The sequence below is a fragment of the Arvicanthis niloticus genome, chromosome 23, assembly GCF_011762505.2.
Source record: "Arvicanthis niloticus isolate mArvNil1 chromosome 23, mArvNil1.pat.X, whole genome shotgun sequence".
Lineage (NCBI taxonomy): Eukaryota > Metazoa > Chordata > Mammalia > Rodentia > Muridae > Arvicanthis > Arvicanthis niloticus.
Window position 1 is genome coordinate 10,835,603 of NC_133430.1, and position 22,908 is coordinate 10,858,510.

General features: G+C 43.4%; 1 protein-coding gene across 3 annotated transcripts in view; it reads left to right on the forward strand.

Annotated features, from left to right (window-relative positions):
• Setd3 (SET domain containing 3, actin N3(tau)-histidine methyltransferase) overlaps positions 1-19,647 on the forward strand; it is a 70,398-nt gene extending 50,751 nt beyond the window's left edge. For all 3 annotated transcript variants that reach the window (XM_076921230.1, XM_076921232.1, XM_076921231.1), the window contains 7 exons: positions 6,573-6,631; positions 7,333-7,447; positions 12,589-12,663; positions 13,620-13,786; positions 14,628-14,713; positions 17,355-17,515; positions 18,310-19,647. In XM_076921230.1, coding sequence (XP_076777345.1) covers positions 6,573-6,631; positions 7,333-7,447; positions 12,589-12,663; positions 13,620-13,786; positions 14,628-14,713; positions 17,355-17,515; positions 18,310-18,762 — 1,116 coding nt within the window. In that variant the 3' untranslated portion in view covers positions 18,763-19,647. The remainder of the gene's footprint in view (positions 1-6,572; positions 6,632-7,332; positions 7,448-12,588; positions 12,664-13,619; positions 13,787-14,627; positions 14,714-17,354; positions 17,516-18,309) is intronic.
• Positions 19,648-22,908: the final 3,261 nt, after the last annotated feature.

Genomic DNA, 22,908 nt, shown 5'->3' on the forward strand with positions numbered 1-22,908 from the left:
TCTTGCTGGGTTCTTAAGATAGATGTTCAGAGACGGTAGAAAAAGTTTGCCATGGTTCTTTGCCACCTAGATGGCAGAAACAATTCTGTGTGTCTCTGTGGGTCTGTCTGTGTTCCCTCGGGATGCTTCTCTGAGTCCTTGAAGTGGTGTTTGTAAAGTTGTCACTTCCCATGTCTTGCCTGCTGTTTAGGTCTATGCAGGTAAGGGGTTCCTCAGGTGCCCTTGTCACAGCTGTCTTCAGCTGTGAATGGAGGATAAAGGCTTTCCTCCATCTTGGAGAGAAAGATGTCTTTGAGGCTCTGAAGGCACTGGGAACTCACTGCTGGTGGCTGAAGCCTTCTGTCTGTCACACTAGCTTACTAGCCCGGAGAGGAAATGCCTTAGAACTTGAGAGGTTGCAGAAGACGACCCTTGAAGGGGTCTGGACTGTGTGTAGCCTCATGCCATACCAGCTTTGTTTCTTGTTTGTCTTTCCTCTGGCTTTGCTGGATATTAATTTTTTTTTTTGTAAAGAATTTATTTATTTATTTTGTGTAAGTACACTGTAGCTGTCTTCAGACACCCAGTATAAGGGCATCAGATCTCATTATGAATGGTTGTGAGCCACCATGTGGTTGCTGGGATTTGAACTCATGACCTCTGGAAGAGCAGTCAGTGCTCTTAACCACTGAGCCATCTCACCAGCCCGCTGGATATTAATTTTGTATCTTCTTTCACAGGCACTCAAAATTTGTTGATGGATCAGTTTCTTTTTTAAAATTTTCACTCTGATGTATAATTTATAATTGTCTACTGTTAGCTTATTTTTAGTTTTTTTTTTTTTTTTTCTTTCTGAGTCTGTAAATATTTGAGTAAATAAGTGACTGACAGCCCATATGTGGCTGGTTTAGGCCCAGTTTGGTGTATGGTTGGTTTCCCTTCAGTGTATATACATGGTAACTAATAAGTACACTACAGAGATTTTTCTTTGTAATATTTTAGCAAACTGCAATTAAATTTAAATTGCAGGTAGACTATATAGATCAATCATTTAAAAAGTATTTTCAAATGTAATGAACAATAGTGTTATTCTAATTTCATACTTTTATTTTAAGATGATATATATATATATGCTAGGAAAAAAGCCTTCTGTTTACCCTACACACACACACACACACACACACACACACACACACACACGTACTGCATGAGCAGGAAGCAGAAGCTCTTGATTAGATGTATATCGATGTAGTTAAATTTTTATTTGATTATATTGAGTGAGTTCGAAGAACTTTATGATGAAAAAATTCCCCAAAGAATTATATGTAATCTGTGTTTAAAAATAAAAGTCTTAAAAATTGATTTTTCCTTCAAGAGCTGAATATATGAACCATGCTTTGATTCTGATTTATGGACATCAAAACTAAGTTGTAGATTCAATAGATATTTTACGATTTGTCCTTCTGTTAAACTGTTCTGTATCACTTAGAAAATAAAATATAAGAGGGTTCGTTGACCCCCAGAAACATGCTGTGACGTGTGCTGTTCCCAGCTGGCCTTGTTCACAGCGTGCCGCAGGCCAGTGTCTGGCCTCCTTTTACTTCCCATCTTGCATCTCTCCTTCATTCTACCTCCTTCCAGGGAAATCTTGTTTCCTTCTCTGATATTGTCTTAAAGGGAAAAGGGCTCCATCCAGGGCTGGAGGACCAGCTGATGGAGCTGTCTGCTGTGTCTCTTTTCTCTTGTCTGATTTGCTGAAGTACTTATCAGTGTTACCTCAGATGGTGTTCTCTCAGAAGCCCTGCAGAGCATTCCAGTTGTGAAACCTTTGACTGTGTCCAAGGTCAGATATGAAGGTCTGTGTCTGGTTTCATCCTGGTAGCAGTAAGAGAAGTAAGTCATCTTTGGACTTAGGTGTGTCTACCTTGGCAGATGAACCCGTGTTCCTTTTAATTTATGTCCAAGTCATGTAAAATAAATGTATTTTAATCATCAGTTTAATTACACAGTATTATGGCTTTTCATCAGAACAAGCTTAGGTACAACTTATGAAATGTATCCCTGTAACTGTTGAAAAGAGCAGTTGCTGGACCACCATTTGCATTTTGAAAATTAATTGATTATGCATTACAACAGTTGTAAATTCTTTAACATACAGTATTTAAGAGTCATTTTTATAGACTGATCAACTCCCCTTTTAGCATGTTTGAATGGCTCTGTGAAGTGACTGATGTATTCAGGTTGGCCTTCTGAAGCAAAGCAGTTCAGGCATGAGAGAGTCCAGCAAAAAGGGATCATGGGTTGTGGGAAGATTCATGCTCTGGGCCCGTTATGTGTTGGAATCTTTCTTTTTTCCTCAGTGTTCTTCAGCCTTTATTTAGGTTAAATTTGTTTCATTTGAGAAGTGCTTTAGGAAGTACCTAACCATATTCATGCAAGTAGCATTTTAAAATGTTTACAGCTGCTTATTTCCCAGTGCTAAACATAAAACTGCCCTTGATTCAAATGCATTTTGTTTCTGTGCACAACTATTAATGTTTCGAGGCTGCTTTGCACACTAAATGTTTCTGGGTTAAGGATCCACATAATAATGGAGTGTGCTTGTTTGGTTCTTCACAGAGGTTTGTTGTAAGAGCTTAAAATAAGACTGCCGCTGACTCGTGTGGTGCACAGTAACTGTTTATTTAATGTATGTACACCCTGCATCGCTCCTCTCTGATCAGCCAGAGGAATTTGCATGCTGCATAGCGGCCATCTTCTTTTATACTTTATTAAATATCTGTCAATTATAAATATCAAGGTTTTACATTAATGTCAAGATAGTACATCAAAAATTCATGGAATATGTGACTTTTTCCAAGGGTATTTAATACTTAATGCATTTGTGTCATTTTTCTTTTCAGAGATATTGACAGGTTTTATTAAGTGTTTGTTAGGGAGATTTCATTTTTATCAAGGGACTATAAAGAGAAGCTGCATGCTAAATCAATTTTAAAAGCCAGAATATCATTCATTTTTCCATCTTCAAACACTTATAATCCATAGATTTTATTTAAATTTCTTCTTGGTTTATTTTTGTTTTATGTGAGTGATAGTTCGTGACAGCACTTTAATAAGGATCAGCGACGCTGACTGTAGTGGTTTTAATTTCCTTAAGCATCACTACCAGACCCATGCAATATGGTAAATTCTTCAAAATGTCATACTTACATATTTAGCAATATTGCTTCTTTTTATTGAAGCCAAACAAACAATTTTAGATATTAATCTTTCCCAAACATAGTGATTATTTTGTACTAGGCACAATATTGCTGTTTTGTAAGGAGGATGCCTCCTTTGATGGAAAAAGGAGTGCTTTAGAGGGTCACCTGGCTTTGCATAGAGATTCTAGAATTATTTTAATTTTCACTTATTTTTGAGGTTGAGTTTTATACAGCCTAGATTGGGCATTACTTCTAAGTAACTGGGATTACAGGTATGGTGGATGTATCAACAGCCCTGGCTTTAGAAACTCAGCCTTGCATGCTCCCCATCTGACAAAAGCCGGGGCTGGTGTTTGTCTCTACATCAGCTGTTTACTGTGCTCAAGAAAGTCATTTGTTGCTTATGATTTGGAAGGAAACCTGTGTATAGTTTCAGAAGCTGTTTATTAGGGTTTAGGGTAGAGCAGCTAGTGAATCAGGGCTCTTACCGGCTCCTGTTGGGCCCCTGCCGGGGAGGCCTGGTTCTTGGGTCTATTGGGGGACACTCTGCACTGGTCCCACATAGACCTTTGTCTGGGAAACTAAGACACTAAAATCAATCAGCCACCAAGAATGAGGTTCCTGTTTCTAGTGCAGAAAAGATTTTTAAAATGCTGGGAAAGCCGTCAGGAAGAAGGTCAGAAGGTAGTTTACTTCCAGAAGGGAGCAGAGTATCCTTGCCATGTACCAGGAGTCAGATATTTTCATATGAGGACATTTTAGAAGTTTTTGGTTCACTTCAAATTAATTTTAGGCAACAGTGAAAGGGATTTTTAAAAAAATTTCTTTTCAGGTATTAAATGAAAATGGTTTGCAATCAACATTTGTCTTAGCTTTTTATTTCCAACATTAAGTATTAAACATTAAAAATTATAGATGAATTATTTTGATATTCGAATACTTCTAAATCCTTGAACAATACTATATTCAGATGAAAGGTACTGGCTTTGGTTTTGGTTTTTTTAGAAACCTGATTTTATTCATATGAAGATGAATGTTGCTGGTGGGGACTGCACACACTCTTTCAAGCTGCCAGTAGATGGTGCTGGTGTCACAGGAGAGAGAGAGCCCTGCTGAGGAGGGATGAGAAAGAAGCCACTGCTGCCTCAGTACCACATTCAAGTTTGTGTGTCAGTGCAGACTGGCTTTTATACCAGAATCGTGTGTACTAGGTACACCCTGTGTTTTGAGAACAGCTATTTCTAATGTTTTCTGAAAATGTTATATAACCACACAGAAAATGTACTTACAAATCTTTTTTTACTGAGGTTTTTATTTTTAATGATTTTATCAGGACTATTAGGCCATGCAGGATATATGCAAACTGTTAGAAGGCGTACATTGGTTTGGCCTTCCATCTTCTTGGTCCTGGAATGGCCATGCATGTTTTTGAGGAATCCAAGCTATCTAAAGATACTCAACTGTGTCATTTTTTTCCTATTTAATTGCATCCTTTTGAAGGGTAAGGTGTTAAAATTTTATTATTTCTGAGATTTCACATAGGAATTTACCAATTTTCAAAAGGCTGTAGTAAATTCCATAGTTTAAGTGAATTAAAAATATTTTTTAAAAATAACATTTTTGCATCTTTTAGACTTTGAAAAGAAACGTTTGGATGTGCAAAGTTCTTAGTAATAAGATAAAATGAGATTTCACTTTATTACAAATTAAAGGAAAATTGATCAATAGAATCTGCTCTCTTTACTATTTTGAAGTTTGTCTCTTCTTACCAGGTTAGTTTTGAGAGAAGGAAAGGGCCTTGTGGTGATTTATATGTTTAAAGGAAAATCTGGAGTCTGTCTTGGCTAAATGTAATGAGTAAGAGGAAGTCATCCTTGAGCCCTCAGAGCCCCCCCAGGCTCCGGAGCAGGCGGGTGTTACTGACCTCTGGCATACCATTTCCCGAACCCGACTGGAAATGCCCTGTGATGTACTGTTTGGTGTGTTCCCATAAAGTCTCTTATTTACTTCCACATTGTTAGTACAATATTCATTTTGTCTCATTTTGTTGGATGTGGAGACAGGTTCTAACCATATAGCAGAGGCAGGTCTCAAATCTTTGATCCTCCCATCTTAGCCTCTCAAGTGCTGGTGTTTACAGGTATTTATAGTACACCTGGACCAGCATTCATCTTAAAGATTATGTAAATACAGGTTTACCCTTTGACTTTTCTTCCAAAGGCTTCAAATGAGGCTAAAAAGAGGGAGCTGCCGCCCTGGGAGCAGCCGCTCAGCTGGCCCCTTTGTAATACATAACTTGCCTAAGATTGCGCACCAAGGACGAGCTTTTGTTTTCTAATTGATTTACGGTTTGGGCCACTTCTACCTCATTCCCTACTGCCCGGCACACAGTGCCAGCCAGCACAGTACAGGGAGCAGTGATGAACTGCAGTGTTCTTGTGGTGTCATACCTGGAGTTACACTGTGCTGCATGGAGCCACAGTAGCAGGCGCAGGATTGGCTTCAGCAGGTCTTGTCTCTAGCTCAGAAGCAACCGTTTGTTCATCTGATCACTTACTGCAATCTGTCTATCAGACTGTAATTGAAACTTAAGATTAAAATCACACTGTTACAGCTTTAATTTCTTAATTGAGACTAAGTTTTAAGTGCTTAAAGGTCTAAGGGGGAGGGGACTGCAGAAAGGGAATGTGACACTATAAAATTTTCTTCCATGTGTGAAGTTTGGGATATTTTATCAAGCGTTCTTTTGTCTAGAGAAAAAGGTAATTTAAAATAATGCTGTTCTGTTTTATCTTTATCTTACTTGTAAATTTTACTTCGTTCTCTCACAAGACTTTACTTTGCTTGATTTCCTGTGTTTGATCCACATTTACTGTGTAAATAATTCATTTGCACATAAGTCGATTGTCATCAAGTGTTATTAGAGAATGTGAGAGTATTCCCAGCCTACTAGAGGGTTTGTAAGTGTTGCTTCTTGTGACATACAAAGAGAATAAAATGTAGTCAGAGAGCATGAGACCCCAAGATAAGCAAGCCCTCACTATTGCCTTTGCAGGCTCCGTGTTCCTTCAGAGCTCGTACTCGTCACAGAGGGTGTGCCTGCCTTTGTGAAAGCAGTCCACCTTAAACTGTTTTGTGTGGTGTCTGTGGGTTCCGGATGGAAGTATGAAGGGGCAGATTTATGGCGGCTGCTGGGCACAACAAATTAAGTTGACAGTGATGTATGAGGGCACAATAGCATGCTGGTCCTCAGTTGCGCGGCTGGACGCCTCCTGCTTCATTTGGCTCTTGTTAGGATCTGTTAGCAGCTAAATAATGAAATTCTGTTGACTGATTTCTGTTTTCTCCCTTTTTTTCCCACCTCTGCTTCCTAAAACCATTCATTCCCAGACCCATCCTCATGCCAACAAACTGCCCTTGAAGGATTCTTTCACTTACGAGGACTACAGGTTTGTGTGAGAGGCGTTGTGTTAAGGGTGGTTTCTGAGGATCTGGAAGTGAGGGAAGCTCGTCAGCAAGTGACCTGCTGCGACCACTTACAGTGTTGAAATAGGGCGGTCTCAAAAGCCACAGTGAGCAGCTTTGATAAGCACTGGCGTTTTGACAGCTGTCAAGAAACCGCTGTGAACCTGTAATGCTAGTGGCTTGCCTGAGGTAGCCAAGGGGCGTATGGGCTTACTTAACATTAGTGTTAAGTATTGCTGAAGGATTATTTTCTCTTTTAAGTAGATTAGTATTGGTGTGAAGCGGGGATTCTTTTTGAACATAAAGTTAATGCAGTATACTATGTAATAGAAGTGCCATGCCCACGTCTCATATACACCTTGGAGGGGTCTGATTAGAGAGGAGAAACAGCACCCACTTGTCAGTGAGGTCAAAGCCTGGTAAAGTCAGCATTTGGGTGAGAGGAGGAGCTGGCTTTGGAGATAGCAGTTTTATTACTATGCCTGTTGAGACCCCTGCTGCTCCTAGTTCCTTTTGTGAACTCAGCACCCTCCTCTTCTCACTCCTGGATTTAGTTCTAAGTGGTACAAAAAAGCCTGAAAACTGGGAGCCACCGGACAACCTCAGTTTCCTAATTGAGTGCATTCTTGTGGGGGTGGCTTTTAGATAATTCACTCTTAATTTGTTTATTTTCTTTTTGTGACAGGTGGGCCGTCTCGTCAGTTATGACACGGCAAAACCAAATTCCTACAGAGGATGGTTCCAGGGTGACCTTGGCTCTGATTCCTTTATGGGACATGTGCAATCATACCAATGGCCTGGTAAAGATCTCTTCCTGGGGTTGAGGCTGGGGGCTGCTGAGCTTCTGGGTGGACATTCTCCTTGGCTTCCTGTCTCCCCTGCCAGCTCTCACCAGGACAAGCAGAAGCAAACCTTGCTGCTTTCCTGTCTGACTCTAGCAGAAAATGGGTGTCCTCCTCAATACTGAAGACTGAAGATTCCAGTCATAGAGACACTGCACAACTGCACTTGTGTGGTCCGAGTCACAGCCCCGTGCTCACATTCATTTTCTTGTCTTACTGGACCCCAGGCTGAATGAACCACTTTGCTTTTTTATTCTCTTACAAGTAGGAATTTATTGAAGAAAACCTTTCATCTTTCTTGCTTTCTCTGTGGCTCTTTCTGTTCTCTGCTGATTCCTTTTCAGCCTTCACCCTGCTTGCTCTCTTCCTCACCCTCTAATTTACCTGCTTTGCTCTGGAGCCTACATATGGGGAGGTTTGTGTGCTAGGCTCTGGGCACAAGTGCAGGGCTGGCTTGCCTGGTGGCTGGGAGAGTGAAGGCAGGAAGCATCTTCCTGTGGCTGATTCTGTAAGGGAGGAGGGCAGGTCCTGTTTCTCCACATTTTTGGGTTCCAGATGACATGAAGCTTTCTCTGTGATGAGGACTTCCTGGGTACTTACAGGTAGGGAGATGACAAACCCAGCTCATTCTGAAGTGCTCAGCACGGCTGGCCTGCAGGGTGAGTTGGGTTTGTTGGTTCCTGTTCCACACTGCCAACTTGCTTTGTTATTATTAGCAATATTATAAATAGATTAAAGAAATGCTGAAAATGATTATTTCATGTCTATACAGAGGCCTGAGCACATGCGCTGTGCACCAAACACTCAAAGCAATTCTGCTAATTCTGGTAGTCTTTCAGATCTTAACAATATTTGAACTGTAGCAAGGAAAAAGAATTGCACTTTTATAATTACATTTTGTCTTAATTTAGATATGCTTAATTTAATTAGCAGGACTAAGAAATAGTAGCATGTTTTATATTTTCGTTAATGAATATAATTTTTATATTCTTTGTCCTTTTTTCTCGTTTAGAGATATTTTTAAACTGATAAGCTTGAAATTTAAAGTTTCAAGTAGCTTTAAATATCTGACCCTTGTGTTTTCTTTTCCCTCTATATGAACTAGATCACTGTTTCCCAGCTGAATTGATCATTAAAATTTATTTTCAATTTCAGTATTAAATAATCAAAAAGAATTAAACAATACAGAAGTCTGTAGTAAAATAAGCCGCGTTTCCCCTGTAGTCCCAGGGTCCTCTGGTTTACTAGCTGCTTGGAAGGCTCCTGCAGCTGAGGTGCTGTCCCACTCTCTTCTGTCTTTTGACTATTTGTGGCACCCCTACATACATATTCATAGGCAGTCTGAGTTTGGGCATTGGTGCTACTTCCCTGCCAGTATGGTAAAGCTGTGTACTCTTGAGTTTATCTCAAATTAAGAATAATATACAACTCTTGGCATATCTTTTTCTCTAATGTAATTTGTGTGTCTTGTAATCTACCATGGTTCTCTGCTAACCCTCAGGAAGGTTGTTCAAGAAGCCAATATGTCATTCTTGTCCCAGATACCTAATTGGACACATTGTTGATTTATTTCTGTTGCCATGAGGTTTTATGGGACATTGAGTGTGGCAGCATTTAAAGAATGCAGTTTTCAAACTGTAAAGCTGTATATCATACTCATGACCAGTTAACTTCTTTGTAAAATGAGGTACTTGAACTTAAGGTTTGACTTTTCATCTTTTCTTCTGTGTGTCTGTGTGGACTCTCCTTTTACCATTAGACTCTTACAGGGGAACTCAGGAGAAAGGTATAGCCCACTAGTGCTGTCTGCTTTCAACAGTGGTCCAGACCCTAGGGACACTCTGTGGTGGCAGCAAGGCAGAAGTGCTGACTAGGATTCTGCTGAATGGAAGTAAAGGTCTTTGCCACCCAGAGAAGCAGGTTTTAAGAGGTTCTAAGGCCCAATCCTAAGCTATAGGAAATATGTCTGTGTGTGCTCTGGCACATGTACATGTTCACAGGTTTGTGCAGGTGTGTGTGTGTTAGTGTGTGTGTGGGGATGGGGGCCAGAAGTTGAGGCTGCATGGCTTCCGCCAGTGTTCTGCACCTTGTATTTTGTTGTTTTGGTTTGGTTTTTGGTTTTTGAGACAGGGTTTCTCTGTATAGCCCTGGATGTCCTGGACCTTGATCTGTAGACCAGGCTGGCCTTGAACTCAGAGATCTACCTGCTTCTGCCCCCTAAATGTGTGTGCCACCACCACCCAGCTCTACCTCATTTTTGAAACAAGGCCTTGCACACTAACCCTGGAGCTTGCTGCTTGCACTTAGATGGTCCAGGAGGTGAACCTGACTTTGGCCCTCTGTGGAGATGTTAAAGATGCACACCGCTGTGTAGTGCTGGGGTTCTGTTTATTTAATTTAATGTAAATGCTAGAGATCCATGCTCTTATTCTCATGCTTGCAGAGCAAGCATTTTATCCCCCCCCACCCCCACTCCCTCAGTTTGCAAATGTGTATCTTTAAATCTTGCCGAATCTGTCCAAATTAGCAGGATTGACGGACTTTTTCTTGGTCATTCAGTTTCCCTGAGAAGGGGTTTATAGACCATTGTGTGAGCTGTGACGAGAGTAGCACATGTGACGTTAGTCAGTGTGGTAAAAAGCTTCAAGGCCCTTCTGGTTGGCCTTTGAAAAGGCCAGGATGCTTGGATTCTAAGCTCAGACCAAAACCCCAGTTTTCATAAACATGTACAGGTCTCGCCTACTTCTGACTTCCTGCTGTCCCTAATACCAGTGCAGCCCACCTCAGTGCTTTGTGCTTGCTGCTCCTCCTGCTCAGAACACTTGTTCCTCGGATGCTTGTGACACTTCAAGGTTATTCTCAAGTGAGGCCAGTTACCCTGAGCATTCTGTGTAAGCTGAGTGTCACTTCTGTCGCACAGTCTCCTCTTTGTCCTGTGTGTACTTCCTACATTGCCCATACATTATATGAAGTCTTGTCACCTGGACTGGCTTTGAACTTGCAGTGTAGTTACAATGACTGGAACTCCTTCAACTCTGAGTGCTGGGATTGCATGTGGTACTTCCCTGTGCCAGCCTCCACCCTTTATTTCGGGAGGTCCGTTATCTGTTGCTTTGAACTGACAAGCATATGCACTCTGGTCTAGGACAAAACAGTAGGACACATGGACACAGCTGTGATCTGTTTCTTCAGTTTTTCTGCTGTCTTTTCCAAGTTGAATCAACAAGGATGCATTATTTCATTCCTTCTTCATACACAATGCAAGTAATGGACATACACTATGAGAAAATTGAAAAAAAGATGCAAATGGCTATGTCCTCTGTATGTTTGGGGGAGTAATGTGTCACACTCTTTCTGCTATGGTGCTGTTTAATAGGTGAGTCTTTGATTTTCCAGGATGAAATGAGTGTGACCAAAAGGAGCCAGAACAAGTATACACAGCCTAGGAGGTTGGCAGTGCTCAGAGGGATGGAGCATCTGGATGGACTATTTACTGAATCAGCGCTCGATTCCCTCCCCTGGGAGTTTGTGCCTCAAGGCAGTCTTTTCAAAGGCAGTGTCAGGTGTTAGGGACTGTACATCAAACACTGGAGACTCTGATTTGAAAAATACTCCTGGTCTCTTGGAGGCTGGGGAGGCAAGTATGCAGGCATATGCAGTGGTAGCTAGAGAAGAGGGGGCTGAAGGAGGTGAAGTGGGGGACTGTTCCCCAAAAGAAGACTGGTTTCTGAGTCTCAGAGCAGAGTGGGAGTTAAAGATGGCTCTGTGGGAAAGGGAACAGGACCGTGGCCTAGATGGCAGAGAACACCAGGCTCTGAGGCCTCCGGGAACTTGGCACTGCCCAGAATCACTATGTGTCCAGCAGTGTAAAGAACTGTGGTGCTGCAGCCTGGACCACTCAGAAAGATTTTGAAGATTACATGTTGATAAAGCAAGGGCAAGAACTAGCCGTGAGGGAAAACTGGATAAAAAGATTCAAAAGGTATTTAAGAGTTTTTGGAGCTGGGCGGTAGTGGCGCATGCCTTTAATCCCAGCACTTGGGATGCAGAGGCAGGGCCCAGGCGGATTTCTGAGTTCAAGGTCAGCCTGGTCTACAGAGTGAGTTCCAGGACAGCCAGGACTACACAGAGAAACCCTGTCTCGAAAAACAAAAAACAAGACAAAAACAAGAGTTTTTGGAGTCCGGGCAGTGGTGGCACAGGCCTTTAATCCCAGAACTTAGGAGGCAGAGGCAGGCGGATCTCTGAGTTCGAGGCTAGCCTGGTCTACAGAGTGAGTTCCAGGACAGCTAGGACTACACAGAGAAACCCTGTCTCGGGGAGAAAAAAAAAGTTTCTGGGCAGTTAAGGGTAGTCACTTCTGTGTATTGCATGCAGAGACCTTGCCAAGACCATGTATCATAGGTCGGGGTCAGGATAAGGGACTTTTCTGTACTGTCTGTCCCATATGGGCTTAGAAACTCTTAGAAAGAAGGGGACTAATAACTATTTACTTTGCATTTGCTTACCTGAAAGTTTTAGGTGACCGTAGTTACAGAGTAAAATGTGTCTGTGACTTAGAAGCGGCTCTTGTCTTCTTACACAGTAGAAAAACCCACTTTTTATGTATTTCTGGTGAAAGAGCCCAGGGCCTTGTGCATATTAAACCAGTGCTCTATCACTGAACTAAGTTCTGCCCCCACATTGATTTCTCCCAGAACAAAAGTTAGATAAAAGTAACACTTGTAGGTAAATACAGAAACCCCAGAGCCGTGCACCTCCACCCCCCACCCCCCAGTGAACAGGCAGGACAGCCAGTGTGGGCATGTGCCTTGTGTCCTCTGGGGAAACCTTCCTCTGAGCTCGAGGCAGCGATTGTCTAGTAGTATGTTTGGTGGAGAGAGACCCAGGGGGATGCTGCCCGTTGTCTTTCCCTAAGAGAGACAGATTTACTTGAGACTTGCAGTTTCCTGTACAGTCTGTGCTGTGCCTGGAAGTGACTGACATCCTCACCAGCTCTGTGCTTGAATGATGAAAGCCTTTGCTGCTTATAAGCACTGCTAGACACCTATGTTCTAAGGGATGCCTGCCTCATTGCCCTGCCTTTCTCCCCTGCCTAGATCACAACTGGCTATAACCTGGAAGATGACCGCTGTGAGTGTGTAGCTCTGCAGGACTTTCAGGCTGGAGATCAGGTAGGTGTCCGCATTCTAGCCGAGAGCCAACCCATGGGCACTGAGGGGTGGTTTTTTTATACTTAGGAGGCATTGGGCATAGGGAAGAGCTGGGACACTGACCAAATCTTGAGTCAGAAAGATGCTTTGAGTTGTATTTTGTATCCTTGAAGAAAACAGTGTAGCTGTTTGCAAACTGAACCACTATATGTGATACTGTTAACCAAAATAGATTTTGTCATATAATACTGAAACAAATGTTTTGTTTCATAAGCTGCATTTCTTTATTAAAAAGTGGTATTTGAAAGAGGTGGGGCTTAGGTAGCTAAAACGTAAGGAAGTTAGAACAATCATTCCTATCCTTAGACTTTCACTGTAATATGTATATTTTTAATTGAATAATTTGAGTAGAGGCACAGTTAAGTTTCCCAGTCAATTTGAAATACATACACATCTATAAATCTCTGTTTTCATCAGTTTCACAACCCAGCACATAATAAAAAAGGAATAGAGACAGACACTGCCTTCCACTTGATCTGCTCTTGAGAAACATTCAGAGCCTGTTAGTGTGAAAGTGCACAGGCTGTGAAAGTGGGTTTCTGACAGGAGTTCACTTAAAGGCCTATTCTAGAGTATTCCCGAACTGTTTTAGAAGAAAAGGAAGACGTGGCACATTCTAAAGTACAGTTTTAGAGAGGACTGTCTATGTGGAGAGGCTTAGAAGCCCTGGGTCAGTGTCCCCTGAACCCTTCTCCCCCCGCCCCGCCGAGGAGTAGTAGACATGTGCATCTGGGAACTTGGGAGGGTTGCACACATTCACCGTCTGTACATTGTCGTCTACCAAGGGGATGCGGCTGCTCTAGCACTAGTCTGTCTCCTGGTGTAAAGCAGTGTTAACATATGAGAACAAGCCTTTGCTCTGTTTTAAGAATACTAAGTTTGTTTTATGTCCTATTTTCTTCTTTACTGTATCTTAGATTTACATTTTTTATGGCACTCGGTCAAATGCAGAGTTTGTGATCCACAGTGGTTTTTTCTTTGACAATAATTCACACGACAGAGTAAAAATCAAACTGGGAGTGAGTAAAAGTGACAGGCTCTACGCCATGAAGGCTGAGGTCTTGGCTCGGGCTGGCATCCCAACGTACGTAGAAAATAACATGGCTTGGCTCTTCCCTTTGGTGCGTGTAGTATTTCCATTACATAGTGTTTAATTGGTGTGTTAATAAAACTTCCCCACAGTAGTGTGTCTTAATCCCTTTATCCCCGTTACACAGCAGATTCAGACCTTGGCGGTGTGTGCCAATTTACCAGTGCTCCCCGATAGACACATGTGTGCTGCTAGCAGCGCTCACAGCCAGTTCAGGGGGTCTGGCCTGCAGTCCTTGTTAAGTTAAATAAGTGCTCGTATCATTAATGTCTCTCACCTTGAAAAGGCTAATGACATGGATCAATTTGTTTTGTTTAATTCTTTGCCACTATTAGTTTCTGTAATGAAGTCATGACCTCGGTGATTCTATGAATTTCTGGTTGGTTTCTTTAAGTTTTCTTGCATTTGAGGTGTGAAGTGGTAAAGAAGATGAGAATTATGATTTATTAGTTCTCCAGGGACTAGAGGAACCATTCTTAATGAAAATGGATTATCTGAACTTTTTTTATTGAACTTGTCAATATTTGATTAATGATAAGGTGTGAGCTCAACATGAATTATTGTTAATGCTTCTTACGGACTGTGGGTGTGTTTAGTTCTCACTGTGAGCATGGGACCCCAGAGTAAGGTCATTAGGCAGCAGGCATTCTGGCAAGGGTGGCCAGTGGCTGGCCGGGCCTCCCCACCCACCACCTTCTCTCTTTCCAAGGTGCATGCCTATCATTTAGTGAGGCTCAGCTCCGCTCCCCTGAGGAGCACTGCTGCTGTGTGGGCCTGGGCGGGCGTCTTCCTCTGGAGGAGCTGTGGGTCTGACCTCAGGTTTTGTTGTTTGCAGATCCAGTGTTTTTGCTTTGCATTTTACTGAGCCACCCATCTCTGCCCAGCTTCTAGCTTTTCTCCGCGTGTTCTGCATGACTGAAGGTAAAAATAATTTCAGATGAAAAAATATTTTTTTTCTTCTTAAATTGTGAAAATGTAAAACATGGGAGGTGGTTCAAATTAAAGATAAAATTCTTAAGATGGTAGAGGGAAGATGGCCACATTAAGAAAGAACTAATGTGTTGTTTACTGGGACTGAAGAGTCCTGCAGACACCTGTCTAAGACAAAATGTTCCTGGCCACAACTCCATATTTCAGACCCAGGAAGGATGAAGTCTAGGTACTGAGCACCCGTTTTCTACTTGCTTAGAACAAGTCATCCGAGCCTGCTGTGCTGAGTGGGCTGGGAGCTTCTGCTTTTGTTCTCCATCCTACACTGCTCCCTCCCAGTTGCTGGTCTGGACCTTTCATTTGTATTGGGGCCTGTTGTTTTATGCTACCTTCAGTCCTGTACAGAATGGCTGGGCTAGAGAATAAGTGAATGATTTACTGAACAGATAAATGTTTTTCTAGAGCACAGCTGCCTGAGCGTTAGGGAAAGTGCAGCTGGCTACAGCAGTCATTGTGGCCACAGAGATGTGGCTGTCCCTGCTGTCTTACTCCATCTCTTGTGGGTTCAGGGCTTGACAGGGAGCTGAATGTACAAGAACTTACTCCTAGAATGTAGATAGGCAGTATAGATGCTATTGGGAACCAGGGTGAGACAGGGTAGCTATCCCTGAAGAGAGCAGGCACCTTCCCGAGATCCACCGCCATTCACACAGAAGCTTTTCTGTGCACAAGCTAGGGTGATCTGTGGTATTTTCTTCTATGTTTAGTGATTAAGGCATCAAGCAAGAAGGGTGGGGGGGCGGGGGGCACGCTGGTAATGGCAGTCCCTGTAGCTTGTGTAGTGCTCAGTGCTCAACATGGTGCTTCCTGTATTTTTATCTCTTCTGCCTTATAAGGTGTTTTCTGTCACACTGATGTAGAGATTCCAGTTCAAAGAGTATGAGAGGTTAGGAAAGGGCCACTCAGCTAGTAATGGGACGACCTTGACTCAGAACCAACTGCCTTACTTCCAAGTCCCAGACATCCCCATGTTCCCGATGATATGCAGGTAATAGAATTCATGGAACAATTCTTGCTGAAGACAGTATATTTGCGTGTGGTGAAGGAGGGGAGAAAGGTAGAGTAGCATGAGATATTCTCTATAAAGGGAGAAGCTCACAGGCAGGTGAGTGAGTGTCCTCACTCAGTATGACAGACTCAGGCCACCTTGGGGTGGGGAACCTCTGAGAAAAGAATGACCAGGACACGAAAGCTTTACTGTCTAGGGTCAGGCCAGTGGCTGCTTTGTATGGCTTGTCTGCAGCCATGTGAGCGGTGTCCAGCTTCTCTACACATCTGCTGGAGAGCATGGCCTCTGCCTCTGCACTGAGCAGAGAGCTGGGAGGCCAGGAAGAGTGACAGCAGTGACTCAGCACTGCAGATTTCTGGAAAGAAAATTCTATTTCTAAAGAAGCTTTTTTTTTTTAAAGATCTTTATCTCTACAAAAGGTTATAATCTAAAACCCTGAATTTTTACCTTGAAACTAGTCTTTTTTTTTTTTTTTTTAAATCAGCATGCAGTTTTTAAAAATCATCTAATGTTTATTGCTGTCCTTTAGTTTCTTCTCAGTTATCAGAAGACAGTTTGTCATGTCGAGACAATTGATGTAGTCTTTGAATTACTCCAACTAATACTAATAAAAGTTTGGTTTGCTGGCAGCACAGCTCCTCAATTTGAATTGTAAATAGTGACAGCTGTAGGGCATTTAGCTCTGAAAGAGATACTGTCTCACAGTTACATAAGAAGCATGGGTGTGTTTGTTGAACTGAACAGGATGGGCAGGAGATGAACTGCTCAGAGCCATTGCTGAATTTTTCCTTATTACACATAGTTTTGAAGGTGATTGAGAAGCTGTGTTTATGTATGGTTTAAATTTCTGAGAGAGAGAGAAAAAAAAAAAAAGAGAGAGAGAGACTCTTACTTTTCCTTGAGTCAGGTTTCTATGTCCATGTAATTGTTCCTCCATCTTTGGCTTGATGGAGTGCATAATTACCAATTGGAGGGTCCCAGGATGATATAGTGACTCTCCTCAGTATCTTTAAGGTATTTTCTTTTTATCTTATTTTATTTATGTATATGTACCTGCATGTCTGTTTGCATGTGCGTGCCGTGGCTACAGAGGCCAGAGAAAGCATTGAATCCCCTAGAACTGGAGTTACAGATGGTCGTGAGGTGTTATGTGGGTGTTGGGAATTGAAGCTGAGACTTCTGGAAGGTACCCCATCCTCTTAACCTGGAGCCATTCCTTCGGTCTCAGTGTCTTTGATCCAGTTGGCAAGACTGAAATCTTTACCCCAGTTCTATCATAGTGAGGAATGTGGCCATAGAATGTCTTCAGACATAGTCTTCTGAACCTGTCTCAAGGCTCTCGGTGTCCCTCTCTGAAAGAGTGTTGAGTGGGGCATGTTTTCAGTACTGAACCTACACTGCCTTCCAGGGAGGCCTCACCTGGCCTAGAGCTTAGCTCTGCCTCTGCTTAGAGAGGCTGGAAGAGGCTGGAATGTGATGGTTCTGTGGGAGACATAGAGGACAGCTTGTCAAATCAGACCTGTGCTGTCCTCCTGACTGGTTGCTCTTGTGTGTCTCTTGTAGAGGAGCTGAAAGAGCATTTGCTAGGGGACAGCGCCATTGACAGGATCTTCACTCTGGGGAACTCTGAGTTTCCTGTCAGCTGGGACAATGAGGTCAAACTTTGGACATTTCTGGAAGATAGAGCCTCACTTCTTCTAAAAACATATAAAACAACAATTGAGGTAATTAGATGAATGGGGATCTTGCTTTGTCCTGTTTCTAGTCCCTAATTCACTCTGATTCTTATCAAAATGTATAGTTGACATTCCTTATTTGGTGTCAGTGTTTTACAGTTTATCATGTTTATATTAATAGCATTTGATAAATTTTACAAAGTTAGTACCTTTAAAAATATCTTTAATTCATGATACTGCAAACATAAGTTTGCATTTAGCTTCAGAACTTTTCTTCCCACCCTCTCCCCGTCTCTCTCTCAGCTCTCTCTCTGTCTTTTGCACCAGCATGTAGTACACTAGAGGGTTAAACCCAGAGGCCTGCCTGTGCAGCCAAACCCCTGTTCTGTTTTCAAGACAGTGTCATTAAGCCCAGCCCTGAGCTCTGTAGTCCACTCAGGCCTCGAACTTATAAACCATCCTGACTCAGCCTCCTGACTAGCTGGGATTGCAGGCTGTTCACCAGGCCTGGCTGTAAGACTTGTTTCTCTCTTCTTCTTTAATTCATGCCCTTCACTCTGGGCCCACATGGAGGCTTCAGTCACGGTGATTAAAGTGAGTAAAGCCATCCATTCTGTGTTGGCTCCGTGTAACCTGGCCTTCCCTTTGTTTTCAGAGCCCTGACTTCTGTAACAAGAACCCTAAGTCAAACTGCAGTTTTGATGGAAGTGCCGAGTCACTGGGCGATGTGAATCCTCAGTTTAAAAGCCGTTAGCACCCTTGTCTCTCAGGCTGACTACTGCTCGGTGCAGCTTTGCTGATTTACAGTTCTTGTCATTAATTTGGTGTCTCATGTCCCCCAGGAAGATAAGGTCGTCTTGAAAAATCCTGACCTCTCCGTCCGGGCCACAATGGCCATCAAATTGCGCTTGGGTGAGAAGGAGATTCTGGAAAAAGCAGTGAAGAGTGCAGCCATGAACCGAGAGTACTACCGCAAACACATGGAGGAGAGGGCACCACTGCCCAGATATGAGGAGAGTGACCTGGGGCTATTGGAGGGTGGTATGGGGGACTCTAGGCTCCCTCTGGTCCTGAGAAAGCTGGAGGAGGAGGCAGGTGTACAGGAGTCTCTGAGCCTAACAGAGACTGTCAGCAAAGTCAAGGCTGCTGAAAATGGGCTTGTCAATGGGGAAAACTCCATCCCTAATGGGACCAGGTCTGAAAATGAGAGCTTAAGCACAGAAGAAAGTGAAAACGTGACTGGAGACACCGAAGAGTCTTCAGGAAGCATGGGCGAGGTGAAGGAGCGGCTCTGAGATGCTCACAGGATCCAGTTGAGCAGAAGTTGCGGACAGCCCACCACGTCACCATGTTCCTTGTTAACATTTTTCTTTTCGCAGAGAGGAAAATATGTTTTTGCTGCTTTATATAAAGTGATTTTTAAGTTATTTTAAAGATCTAGCTTCCCTTTTTGATTAAGATTGCCATCTTGCTTCTGGACAGAACAAAGTACTGGACAGCAGCAGAGGAGAGGAGGCGCCCGTGAGAGGCTGCAGACCAGCTGTAGCCACTCGGGGCTCTTCCTTGGGAGAGTGAGGTCCTTGTTCAGCTGTGTTCTGCAGGCCTGCTGTCCTCACTCCAGAATGAATGCTGCCTCCGCCTCCTGCTGAAGAGTTGAGGTTGGTCTGGGTGTTGAGTGGATGGTGGAGATGAGGCACAGGGAAAGGAAAGCTGGACGAGGTCATTACAGGTAGAGTCTGGGCAAAATCTTTTTTTTTTTTTTTTCTTCCTTAACACGAATATCCCCAGTACCGAAAGAAAAGGTAAGGTGGCAACCTGATTTTTAATGGCTTAAAATGTTGATGATGATCTTAATTATATAAACACACACACACACACATATATCTAGTGATTTCTAAGGGTTTATTTACTTTTTGTGTTCTGTTTTGCTGTATTAAAAACTTGTCCTTTACCTTAAATCAAAGTAGGACTCCTGCCTCCTCCTCAGTTTTCACGCTGGCTTTGTTTCAGAGAGGTGCACTGACTCCAGTGGTGGTAGTGGAGTGTCACAGACACCAGCGTGGCTCACTCACGAACGGGGTCAGGATGAGGCGGCTCCCTGGCTTTCCGGTTCACAACAAGCTAGAGATTTTCAAAGCTACCCTTTTGAGTAAAACCCCTTATTAAAAGAGAAAACATGACTGGTGTTTTTGTTTGTTCCTTTTCATTGGGAGCAGCGCAGGCCCTTTGAGTCGAGCTTCTGTGCAGACCGTCTCACATACTCCCTGGCCACTTGGGGAATGCTGCCATGTCCCTGGCTGTGCTAGTCTCGAATGCAGAGATTTGGTGGGTGCAGGCCTCAGTGCCCAGAGGCCTGCAGAGGCACTGCCCCTTTCTTAAGCCACCAGCAGTGCTCCAGTGGGATTCGAAGTCGCAAGGGATCACAGGCCACAAGATGGAGGGAGGAGGAAGGCTGGCTTTCATTGGATGTGGTGGGGTTTGGCGCAGTGTCCCTCTGGAGCAGTGGATAAGATCTGTCTGCCTCCAAAAAACCTCTAGTTTTCTGTCTCCTGATTTATTTACAGTTTACTTTGATCACATACTCATATCATCACTGGATCCAGACTGTCAAAGGCAGGGTTTATTTTGGAAGCCACTGGGTAAATGATTCCCCCTAGTTTGATAAGGACTGTAGAGATGGAGGGAGCCGTGTAGCAGCCATGTTCCTGCTCAGAGAAGGCAAGGCCCTGCAGATGATCTGCTTGGCTTCTGCTCTGGGTTCAGGTGGGCAGGACCTTGTGTGCCACAAATGGACAGGCTGACCGCTGCACTGATGCTAGTGTAGACTTGTGTGAGTCAGGGGCTCTCTAATTCCTACTGCTATTTTGAGAGGACATTTGAGGCCAAGTCTCTTGTCATCCTTATACCAGGGACACTTTACCAGAATGCTGCCTGGCATGCGGTGCTTACTGATATGTGTTTATGCTCACTTAGTACTGCAGAAACAGTAACTTTTGCATTTATCTGCCTGTAGATAACAGTTTTTCACTGGACTAAAAGTCGTGCCTTGTGCATGTACATATATAATTCCAGGGTAAAAGGATCATGCATGGAACAGTTATAAACTATTTGCTGGGGGAAGGTTGAGTTAGATAGAGCTTCTTGAGCCAAGATTCCAGCACCAGTCTCCAAGGACACCTTTGATAGACACAGTGACACCCATTTCTGGATCCCGGAGTCTAGTCTCTCAGTTACTTCTCCATCACAATGTCTGTGAGTCGTTGGGTCACAAAGTGACTGTAAATGTGCTATCAGAAGGCAGAGCATCTATTGAGCAATGCTGCTCTCCAGAGCCATTGGCTTTCTTTCCTACAGGGACTCTTAAGGTGGGGAGCTACATCTCCTGTCCATTAACAGGCAGAGTGCTACTCACATGAGATCCCAGGAGCCATAGTGTCCCTCTTCAGAAGTGGAGGGAAAGTGATTCATTCGATAGTGGTAAAGAACCCTCATTGCTGAGTCATGAAAATGAGTCTTCCTCTCTCTTGCATCACACTGAAGCTTTCTTTTTCCCTAGAACCTTGGGACAAGAGGTTCTAGGGCTGCTGAGGCCAGTCTTGGCAGTACCTCCTGTAAACAGTAGGAGATTCACTGGCCTAAAAAAATACCCAGTTTTCTCTAGAAACTGGCAATTGATTGTTTTCCTCAAATAGTTTCTAAATCAGGCCCACTGAGGTGCACTTGATTGTTTGAAGAGCGACGGGGCAGTATGTTAGTATCTCCAGTTCTCCAGTTCCCATTATACACAGTGCTGTTGAGTAATACTCACTTAAAATGAGAAACTTGGGGTAAAGATGTAGCTTCGTAGGTATAGCATTTGCCTAGTATGCACAAGACACAGGGTCCGATCCTTTGTACTGCATAAGCAGTATGGTGACACATTTGTGACTCCAGCACTGAAGGTGTGGAGACAGGAAGGGCCCTGGGCTGCATAAGACTCTGTCGCTAATGAAAAATTAGTAAATAAAACCAGCAGCGGGGCTGGAGAGACGGCTGGGTGGGTGGGTGTTGTACAAGCATGTGAGCCCCCAGAGTGACTGCCCCTCTGATGACCCTGTTCCCTGTGCCATGTGTTAGCATTCTTTCTACCCTTGAAAGCCCTCCACCTTCCACTCATGCCAAGTCTTCCCCAGGGTGCTGGTGAGCAAACTTTTAGTACAGTGTCACTGACTCCTTGGACTCAGACTTTTACAAGGTGTCTTCATTTCAGTCTGGAAGCAGGAGCCCAGCCTAGGGTGTCAGGCAGACCTGAAGTAAAGTGCTGGCTGCTCCCTTCACTGTGCTTGCGGCCCAGAGTGAGTGTCTTGATGCTCAGGGCGGGATTTAAATTCAGTCCCTCTCTTTCTCTTCTCTCTTTCTACCTCTTTATGCAAAAAGAAAAAAGAAAGAGAGAGAGAGAGAGACAAAAGAAAGAAAGAAAGGTTTTGTTATGACAGCTCAGGCCTGAAACTCCAGATTCTCCTGCCTCAGCCTGCTGATTGCTAAGACAACACTCATGCACCTACTCCTTGGTAAGAGGTTTGGATTTCTTGATTACAGAGTGAAGTGGACATAGGTTATTGGGAGGGTGCCACACGTATAGTAGGATTCAGTGGACAGCTCCCAGGTTGTTGAAGGAATGATGGTATAAGCTAGGGTAAGGCAGGGCTCTCTAGTGGGTAGAGAATTCCTATCAGATTCCGACACATGGCCGTGGCTCAGGAGGCTGCTGTCATATCCCCCCATGAACACTGAAAACATTATTTTATACATATTAATGTCACTGTGAACTCAACTTTCACATCTCACAGATAGCTCAAAATAAGCCTCAAATGTCGGTGGAAATGACAACTGACTCAAGTCACAGCAAGAGATGGCAGTTAGAGCTGCATGCACCTCAGTTGGACAGTTCTGGAAATAATAACCACAGCTGGCACTACAGCATCCTGTCAAGCAAGTCCTAAAAGGCAAATGACGGAAACTTCTGTTATTCCTGGAAAAAAAAAAAAAGTTGTGAAGTTTGTTCCCTTCTGGTCACTGGTATTTGTTGTTAATCCAGCGATTTGAGTGCTGGCACCAGAAAGACTGACTGCTGGGTACACGCAGCCAGGGATTCAGCCCTAACACACCAAGCATGTTCCCCTCAACCCAACTCAGGGCTCAACACGTTCTCAAACACAGCCTACACCAGCACACTGAATGGGCAATCCAGGAAATGCAAAGTTCATGTGAGTGGTCGAGCCTACAGTCTTGACTTCTGGGTTTCTGTGACCAGTTTTGTTTATTGCCCAAGCTGCCTATGTCAGGTAAAACTCAACGTCTGTTGGTGACCATTTCCCAGTCTAAAAATACAGTTGAAAAAAGACGTATACCTGCCTACAACAAACATAAAAAAGCAACTCCCACAGGCATTCAATGGCTCT